Source organism: Lactuca saligna, chromosome 5 (assembly GCF_052625555.1).
Source record: "Lactuca saligna cultivar CGN05327 chromosome 5, ASM5262555v1, whole genome shotgun sequence".
NCBI classification, from domain to species: Eukaryota; Viridiplantae; Streptophyta; class Magnoliopsida; order Asterales; family Asteraceae; genus Lactuca; species Lactuca saligna.
Window position 1 is genome coordinate 318016956 of NC_136421.1, and position 8807 is coordinate 318025762.

An 8807-nucleotide genomic window follows, 5' to 3' on the forward strand; every position below is an offset into this window, starting at 1 on the left:
ATGAAATAATATTTTTTGTGCTTTATATATATATATATATATATATATATATATATATATATATATATATATATATATATATATATATATATATATAATCAAACGGTTCGGTTCGGGTAACCGCGGATACCTAGATATGAAAACCAAAAACCGACCCGTTGATATCCGGTTTTTTCGGTTTCGGTTTTTTTCGGTTACGGTTTTTTTCGGTTTCGGTTTTTTCGGGTTCGGAGTGGCCTGTTCGGCTCGGTTTTTCGGTTTTGCGGTTTTTTTGCACACCCCTAGTGGGTGATATGGGTCTCTTTTGATTCTCGGAGGAAATGAGCGTTCCTGTTAATATATGTTTAGTCCCATAGTATAAGCCTTGTTGTTACGAATTGATCTTATAAACAATAAACTAACATTTGACAAATGTTAGAGAAGGGAGTACAGTGCCACCGGAAGGAGAAGGAAGTGTACGTGGCCTCTTCATAATTTTTAATGTGTTTTAAAATTAAAATGCCATATAGGTAAATTTACAGGTTTTTTCGGTACAAAAAAAAAAAAAAAAAAAACTTAACTGACTAAGGTAGTGTTTGTTTTTTGTCAGCAGATCTGTGTGATCTCTTCTGTCTGCGCCGCGCATACCACGCACAAACATTAGCATTCACAGACTGTTTGTTTTTTTGAAGACTACAGACCTAAAAATGTTTGCGCGCCCTATTATTGGCGCAGATGTGGACCAGAGTCTTTTAACATCTCCAGACATCTTCTAGCCTAAAAAAACATATATATCTTTATTTTTTTAAAGTTTTTTTTTTTTTTTTAATTTATATTTTTTCCAGATTTATTAATGATAAACAATTTGAAAAAAAAATTACAAAACTTTTAAAAAAAATGTTTGATGATACAAACATGATATTTTTGACAAATTTATAAACAAAAAATTATTACAATAATAGTTGTTGAAGTTGTTTATATAAATATGAAAAAAAAATCATAATATATTCTTATATTTTTTACCAAATTTTGTAAAACATTATTTAATACAGTATCATCAATTTCTCGAGAAAAATATTTATGGTACGTTTTTAATAGATTTTATTTGAAAAAATCAAAGTTTATTTACATTCATTTATATATCAAATTCTTTGATCAAGAATTATAATGTTTAATTATAACCTTGCAATCAAAGTTGTTGGTTTTTATCAAATATATATGTGAATTAATACCATTTTTATTTTTAGTTTTTATATAATAATACATAAAAGTTGATCTAGATTTGTTAATTATTTATAATAAAGTCATAAAAATATTTAAAAAAATCACTTTGAAGTTAAAAAAAAACAGTTTATTTAGATTTCAGTTTATTTTAATAGCCCGCAGATGTTAAAAAAACAAACAATCTTTTTTTTTTCAGACTGCAGACATTTGATCAACCTCTTTTACTGTAAAAGTCTATAGATATGGTCACAATCCAAAAAAAAAAAAAAAAAAACAACCGCAATTAAATATCTAAAACTATTAGTGGGCCGGTTTGGGTTTGAATGTTTTTAAATCTCAGTCCAGTCCATGATTGGGAAATTGCCCTAAGGGCTGAAATCAAACAGGTATATATTATACATTCATACTGCGCCTCCTTGCGCAATCGTTTAGGTTTTTGGTTCGCAGCTCTCTGATAGCCAAAACGTCTTGATCGATATATAAATCTCGAAACAAGATGGTACGATCCTTGTCTGATGCTTAAATCATTTTATTTGTTAGTTGGATGCAAAATGTATAGTCGGTTATTTGTATTCACGTGTTAGTGTTAGTGGAATGATATGATAGATTGGATGTATTGAAAATTTACAGGTTTTGCCAAACGATGTTGATCTGCTTAACCCCCCAGCAGAGTTGGAGAAGAGGAAGCATAAGCTGAAACGACTTGTTCAATCTCCAAACTCTTTCTTCATGGTATACTTAGTTTAGCTTCAACAATTGTTATTGTTATAGTTTTTCCTAAACCCTAAATCTTACGGAAGTTTTGTATAATTTGGTTTAATTAATGGGCTTTTGCAGGATGTCAAGTGCCAGGGTTGTTTCAACATGTGAGTTTTGATGTCAATTTATTAAGTTTTAGATTATGATGTTATGACGTTTTGATATGAAATGATGATGATGATGTTGGTGTGTTTAAACAAACAGAACAACTGTATTTAGCCACTCTCAAACGGTGGTGGTATGTGGGAACTGTCAGACGGTGTTATGCCAGCCGACTGGTGGCCGTGCAAGACTCACTGAGGGATGCTCTTTTAGAAGAAAGGGAGACTGACTCGTCATTTTCCTTGCTTTTATGACAATCAGAAGCTGCTTCGGTGCTATTGCTCTGCTTACAAGGTTATAAGATGAGTTGTATCGTAATGGTTTCGAATTTTGGATTTTGGATGCTACTCTATCTTTTTTGAATACATAATTTGTTGTTTGATTTTGATTTTTGAATCTACCTTTACAACATATTTAGCTATTGGATTTTGGAGTCTACTATCTTTTTTGAATGCCATGATTTGTTGTTTGATTACTTCCCACACTAAGTTTTTGTTTTGCATTTGAATCTATCTTTACAACATATTTAGCTATTGGATTTTGGATTCACTCTATCTTTTTTGAATGCATGAGTTGGTGTTTGATTGCTTCCCACACCAAGTTTTTGTTTCTCAAAGGCATTTGAATCTATCTTTACAACATTTGTAGCTATCAGTTCGTCATTATTGAAACATCTGTATTAACATAGCCTGTGTCGCTACTTCTATAAGTAACCCCGAAATATAATATAATATATGCTTCATTCACTTTCAAGAAAGCTAGCTGTATGATAGTTAATTAGTGACTTGGTGGTTAGGCTGTCAACTAATATGAAGTCTACAACTTCAATTTTTCGTTTCAATCTACTACTAAAAACCTTTTTGTTGAAGAATTCAGATATATCGACTTCAATTATTATGATCCTGATCAATAGAGAGTCTTATGGTTTCCTGGTAATTCTATTAGAATCTCACCTTAAAGCCCCATCCCTCATGGGACTATTTAATTTGCTCTAAAATCACAATGCAAGAGTATGTCTTGCTGCGGCTACTTAAATCTCCAAATTAAGTCCAAAATTGATGACAGACAATATGGATTGTTTTGCTAAAATTGATTTTATGATATGAAACATAAATTGATTTAAACCTCAGTTTTTTTTTTTTTTTTTCTTTTTCTTCCGGGGACCCTAGGAAAATTGTTGGTTCTTAATAAAAGACATTTTTTTAATAAAATATTTTTTAACAAATTATTTCATTGGATGTAGCTTAACAAGAAACGATTTCAACTTATGATTCAAACATATTTGAAGAAAATGAGTGTAGCTGAAATATGTAGTTGGATCCACGGATGCTTTATGATTAAAGAGACAACTGAGTATGAAATTTATCATGGGGTTTGCTTTGGTCCTATAGGGCGTATAGATTTCCCTTTTTTCTTTGTGCAGATTCTTCGTTGTTTAATTTTCGTTTCCCCGGCTTTAAAAGTTATCTTACACAAAACTAAGTTGATAGGTGTTGGTGTGAATTTTAAGGAGGTGGAACATTGTGACCCATAAATTAACGGATAGACTTTCCAATTGGAAAGTAAAATTTCTCTTGGTAGGTCTTTAAGTTGTTTCATCGTGTATTTTACGTTTGCTTCTAAATCTTATCGCTTTAATCACTTAAAACCACACATTGCAATAAATCACGCAAATCGGTCCATTGTTCTAACTCTATGAAAATGAGTTTTGAAAGGAATCTCAACATTATTTCCTCACCCATTTTTCAAAGAGAAATTAAATATCATCTTTTATTTTATTCTTATTTATCCTCCTACCATATCAAATGTTGACATATGTCATATTTGATTACACATTTAATGAAATTGATAATATTTTAATCCACTTGGCACCATTTTATGTGGGTAAGATAATACTAGAAATAAAATGTAAGAGGATATTTAGTCGATGATATCCACCCATGGCACACATGTGTGCTCTTTGGGAATGTTTGTATACGATTATCATCCTCACCATAAAGATTTTTGTAAACTTCTCTATTAAACACATGAAGACTCCTCGTTCCTAAACTACCATCCTTTTTGCTAGCCATAACCTTTTTCCATTTTATCCAACTACGTAAGTTTTCTTTCTCCTGACAAAGAAACTATTTCTTAAAGAGTTAAGACTTCAGGATAATCGATGGTTTTTTTGGGCGCACAAAAAATGTTCATAAATTACATAGCAATACTTGTCAAGGTGGATTTTATCCAAGTGAGCCAACCACCTACCAAACAACTTAGTAGTCTTGAGGTTAACATTTTGGCCAGGAGGATTAAGTCAAACAAATTCCCAACGAAGTTTAACTTTGATAAGTGGGTATGGCATATTCTTTTTACCAAAGTGTAGTCTTGTTGTCTCCAGTGGATAAATGATATTTTCTTACTATATTCTTTTTATCTGATATTGGATATTATCTTATTTTAATGTTATAACTAAAAAACCTCTAACACAACGATGTTAGGAGTTGATGAAAACGTGCCCTCAACAAAACATCGAGGGTTCTAATCCCGCTTAAGAGAAATATAATAGATTTAGGAATATAATAATGAGTGTATAAGTTAGGCTTCTAAAAACAATATTATTATATTCTCTTTGTTTGACAGATGATATTATCTTATTGTAATTTTATATATTATATCCTAAATATGTCAATGATTGTTGGTTTTTTGTCCTTTGAATAACAGTTACCATTTTTTTGTTCAAAATAAAATAAAATAAAGCAATAATTTTTCATATAAAGATCAAAGTTTTCAGATTTTACCGGAGATTTCTCTTTAACTTTTAAAGAAAACTCGAACTAAAGAAAAAACTTCGTTTGGGAGAACAAGCTTAAAGTTTTTATTCAAAAAAATATCTTAATTCAAAAACTTATTCAAATAGCTTTTAGTTTTTAACTTGTGTATTATATGTTATTTTATTTTTTTCAAAAACTTACAACTACTTTGGTTACACAAATAAAAGTTAAAACTTCTAACTACCGTCTAATTTTGCCGAACAACACCCGTAACCTTACACTAAGGTGGTGTATTAAAAAAAAAAAAAAAAAAAAAAAAAAAAAAAAAAAACTCATCTTGAATACTTGTGTCAACAGACAGGGATATATTTACGTTTGCATGTTTCACCGGTCATAAAGACACAAAGTAGACAACTTAAGGAACATTGGAGATTGAGGGAAAAAAGATTTCAGTGACTAAATAAACACTTATGCGAATGTACTCATAAATCAAAGTTAATTTCACCATATCTCTTCTCCCACCACAATCAAGAATTAATGAATTAATTCAAATTCCCAACTACACTAAATCATGAACCAATAAGAAGGCATACAAAATCAAACCATTATGAAGTTACAGGTACAAAAACAAAAATCCCCATTTAAAAGTCTAGACAAGTGAATAAATTATCAAAAATCAACAACCATACACATGATAATGAATTAACGATTGCAGTGAAACATTTGTCTTACAAAAAAAAAAAAAAAAAACTCCATTAATAGGAAGAAGCCAAACAGAAAATGCATAGGTTTGTTTGTGTCATTCTAAGGAACAACGATGAGATTGTGGATGATAATAGAAACAAACAAAAGAAAAACATTTTGAAACCTAAAAAAAAAAAAATGAAAACAAGTTTCACTTGATCTTCTGCAATCTGTGATTTTGATATGGATACTCAGATGGAGCCCTCCATAGACCCCACAAGATTAGTACATGTAAAGAAAGAAGCGCCATGGAGGAGTAGACATTGGAGGGGAAAACATTCCAGCACACCTCCACCCCTGCAAACAACAGCACCCTGCATGCAAAAAAACAGCAACTCCAAATGAATGAATACATACAGCTGGCGACTTTTGATTGGCTGACTTACCGCACTATATTTGGAAAGGATGTTCTCCACAAAAGATATGGTAGGCTGCAGACATACCTGCATTGCAAAACATTCTTCATCAAAGATGATAATAGAATTCATATCAATCATTTTGATGTTGTTGATATGGAACAAAAAACATGTATTTGCATACCAGGAGTAGAATTGATAGTGCAAAGAGCGAGCACAAACGATGCCAATAAAATTGCCAGTAAACATGGTTGTAACAATATCTGTGTAACAAATAACAATATCAATCAACCATAAGTCAAACTTTGACAAACACAGTTGAAAGAAAGTGCACTTACGCTCTCTTTTAAGAAGCTGTAATCCAGAGATAGAATTGTGAGTTTTATTAGGAGGAAAGGTTTTGAGCTGCTTTTGAAGGAATCTAGAACGCAAGAAAGAGACTAATCCTCCTTCATGCCTGTAAAAAGTTAACACACCAAAAAAGTGAAAAAAATTGGAATAAGAAAGCATTGCATTTGCATACTTACTTGCACCACCTATAATGTGCAAAAAGGGCAAGAAGAGCGAGATGAGCAAATAGTAAGATGAGAGCAAACTTCTTCGACACAAATATTGGTTCCGGGACAAATTTGAAGTTGACAGACCTGAACATATATATATATTATATTATAAAACATATCAACTACCAAAATTTTGTCACTTTTATATATAAACGAGTATATGGGCTTAGAAGGTTACCAGAAGTGGATAAAGACGCGTCCAAGATTGAAGGCGTTTGATAGATATGCAATTGGATAAGACCACAGAAATGGTAACCCCAATAGAATCTGCCAATACAAAAACACAGATTGGTAACTGGTAAACTATTATTTCAAATAGACTTTATTATTAATACAGTTTAGGAAAGAATAAGCAAGCACCTGCACTAATGCAGCTCCTGTTAAAGCCGATATCACCCCCATAATGCCCATGCCCTGTATTAAAGTTGACAAACAGAAGCCTGCTTGAGTAAATGCATGCCATGCAACATCCAGAAACAAAGTTCAGTTGCTTAGTGTACCTTGAGCATGAGAAGGAACAATGATGGAGCAAAAAGAAGCACGTTCATCTTCACTGAAACAGCTGCACTGCATAATCAAAATCAATGCTGAGTTCTCTTAACTCTAACAAAATAAACAGTAAATATTAACCTGAAGACAATCAAACCCAGATGCCATTTCTGATAAAGGAGTGGAACCAAGGAAAGATGCAGAAGAGTCATTGCAAAACAGTCGTTGAACAGACGAAGCACGAAGATTGAATGCAATCTTTTGGATAAAGAAAGCAAAGTCAGAGCCCACCAAGGTACCTATCAACAAGGTAAAGTCATTTAAACAACAGTAAAGAATCAACAACATACAAAAATTGTTCATACCACATCAGTCTTCACATAAATGAATAACATTATTCCAAGGTTCACAATGTAGAGAAAGCCAAACAGGATCTGAAATAACAAGAAAGATTATCAGCCAGCAACGAATTTCTGTAATTGTCCAATGCAAGTAAAAATTCACCTGGGCAGGATAGACCTGGCCTCCTGTAACATATTGTATGGCAGAGTAAACATAAAGAAAGCCAGCAGGATAAACCAAAGGTCCTGTGTCCCCTTTCAGATTGCTGTAATCTCTCTCTCCTTCAATAAATCCATCAACCTGTATGCCATTTCTGAGTAAAACTGAAATCACATACTTATACTCCCTCCATTCACCATTAAAGAATGTTTGCAGCTTGAGTTTTCATGTCAAAGTAGTTAATTCCAAAATGCAAAATTTATATATATGGACTTTGTTCGAACATTAATCTTTTTGTACCACTTGGCATAAAGGGGGTGTTTGGATGTGCGCCAAAACCGAATATAGATAATTGAAATCTTTTTGTACCACTCTAATCCTAGTATCACTTTCAAAAGTCACATCCAAACCTCAAAGTGTAAATGCAGTTAGTTCTTTTCTAGGAAAACAAATATATATGAACTTGAAGTAAGAATGTTATCTAAATAAAAAAAATGCAGCCCTACGTTTAAGTTTTAACACAATGGGGGTACTAAAACCCCGAAAAGACAAGAAACGCTAAATTGAGTCTAACCTGCGACATGTAAGCATCCCAATCAATCTTTGTATCTAAAATTGATTGCAATCGAAGTGTTACGGATACAGATTCGTATGTAATTGGCAAAATCGAACAAGTTTGTGATAAAGTACTTACAAGGAACATAGGCGATGATGAGGGCGGTAAGGACGGCATCGGCGAGAAGCAAAGCAAAAGCGAAGGGGATTTTGGGATTCTTGTAAAACTTATGGATAAAAGTCTCTGATCTTCTCTTTGGGGATTTACGTTTGGGTACGGCGGGGATCGCCATAGCTTGGCGGAAGAGAAGATCGGTTGCAGGCGGAAGGTTGCGCTGATCAAAATTCCTGTGAAAGTAAAAAATAAAAAGTTGCATAAGCGGTCCCTTAACTAATAGTCAAGTTTTGTTTTGTTACCTAACAAAATGTTTTGCACTCATCATCCGTGACTCCATTTGGTGCTATACCTAGTAAACGAACTGAACGTTCGGCGAACCGTTCGTGAACTGTTCGGCGGGAAGTTCGTTTATGTTCGTTTATTTAATAAATGAACGAACACGAACAAAAATTATTGTTCGTTTAGTTAAATAAACGAACATGAACAATGGTCTCGTTCGTTCATTTATATTCGTGAACGTTCGTTTATGATGTTCGTTTATGTTCGTTCGTTTAAGTTTATTTATATTCATCTATATTCAATTATTATTTTTTTATATTGCTATATTATATGTTCGTTTATGTTCATATATGTTCAATTGTGTTTTTTTTATCTTTGTTCGTTT

The 8807-nt window shown here is 32.5% G+C and overlaps 2 protein-coding genes across 5 annotated transcripts; one reads left to right on the plus strand and one right to left on the minus strand.

Annotated features, from left to right (window-relative positions):
* The first annotated feature begins 1583 nt into the window (after positions 1–1583).
* LOC145048738 (small ribosomal subunit protein eS27y) lies at positions 1584–2485 on the plus strand. The gene is made up of 4 exons (XM_078997321.1): positions 1584–1702; positions 1834–1935; positions 2041–2069; positions 2167–2485. Exons 1-4 carry the CDS (start codon positions 1700–1702, stop codon positions 2291–2293), a joined length of 261 nt encoding a protein of 86 aa, XP_078853447.1. The 5' UTR covers positions 1584–1699; the 3' UTR covers positions 2294–2485.
* Positions 2486–5486: 3001 nt separating this feature from the next.
* On the minus strand, positions 5487–8395 carry ALG3 (asparagine-linked glycosylation 3). 4 transcript variants are annotated; one of them, XM_078997322.1, is made up of 13 exons: positions 8165–8395; positions 8045–8079; positions 7474–7611; positions 7335–7403; positions 7111–7268; positions 6981–7047; positions 6841–6894; positions 6659–6747; positions 6448–6564; positions 6259–6377; positions 6105–6183; positions 5951–6007; positions 5487–5878 (listed from the first exon to the last, which is right to left on the minus strand). In XM_078997322.1, the coding sequence occupies exons 1-13, from the start codon at positions 8316–8318 to the stop codon at positions 5716–5718; spliced, it is 1299 nt and encodes a 432-aa protein (XP_078853448.1). In that variant the 5' UTR covers positions 8319–8395; the 3' UTR covers positions 5487–5715. The 4 variants fall into 4 exon arrangements, with proteins under 4 accessions (XP_078853448.1, XP_078853449.1, XP_078853450.1 ...); XM_078997323.1 differs by having other exon boundaries at positions 7474–7624; positions 8165–8335; XM_078997324.1 differs by lacking the exon at positions 8045–8079 and having other exon boundaries at positions 8165–8335.
* Positions 8396–8807: the final 412 nt, after the last annotated feature.

Bases quoted from the DNA above. Each gene is read 5' to 3' on its own strand.
- LOC145048738 (XM_078997321.1), top strand. The intron at 1,936-2,040 runs GTATACTTAGTT...GGGCTTTTGCAG, and splicing joins CTCCAAACTCTTTCTTCATG to GATGTCAAGTGCCAGGGTTG. The intron at 2,070-2,166 runs GTGAGTTTTGAT...TTAAACAAACAG, and splicing joins TGCCAGGGTTGTTTCAACAT to AACAACTGTATTTAGCCACT.
- ALG3 (XM_078997322.1), bottom strand. From the start codon at position 8,318: ATGGCGATCCCCGCCGTACCCAAACGTAAATCCCCAAAGAGAAGATCA. The intron at 8,080-8,164 runs GTAAGTACTTTA...AATCAATTTTAG, and splicing joins CATCATCGCCTATGTTCCTT to ATACAAAGATTGATTGGGAT. The intron at 6,184-6,258 runs GTAAGTGCACTT...TTTGTTACACAG, and splicing joins ACAGCTTCTTAAAAGAGAGC to ATATTGTTACAACCATGTTT.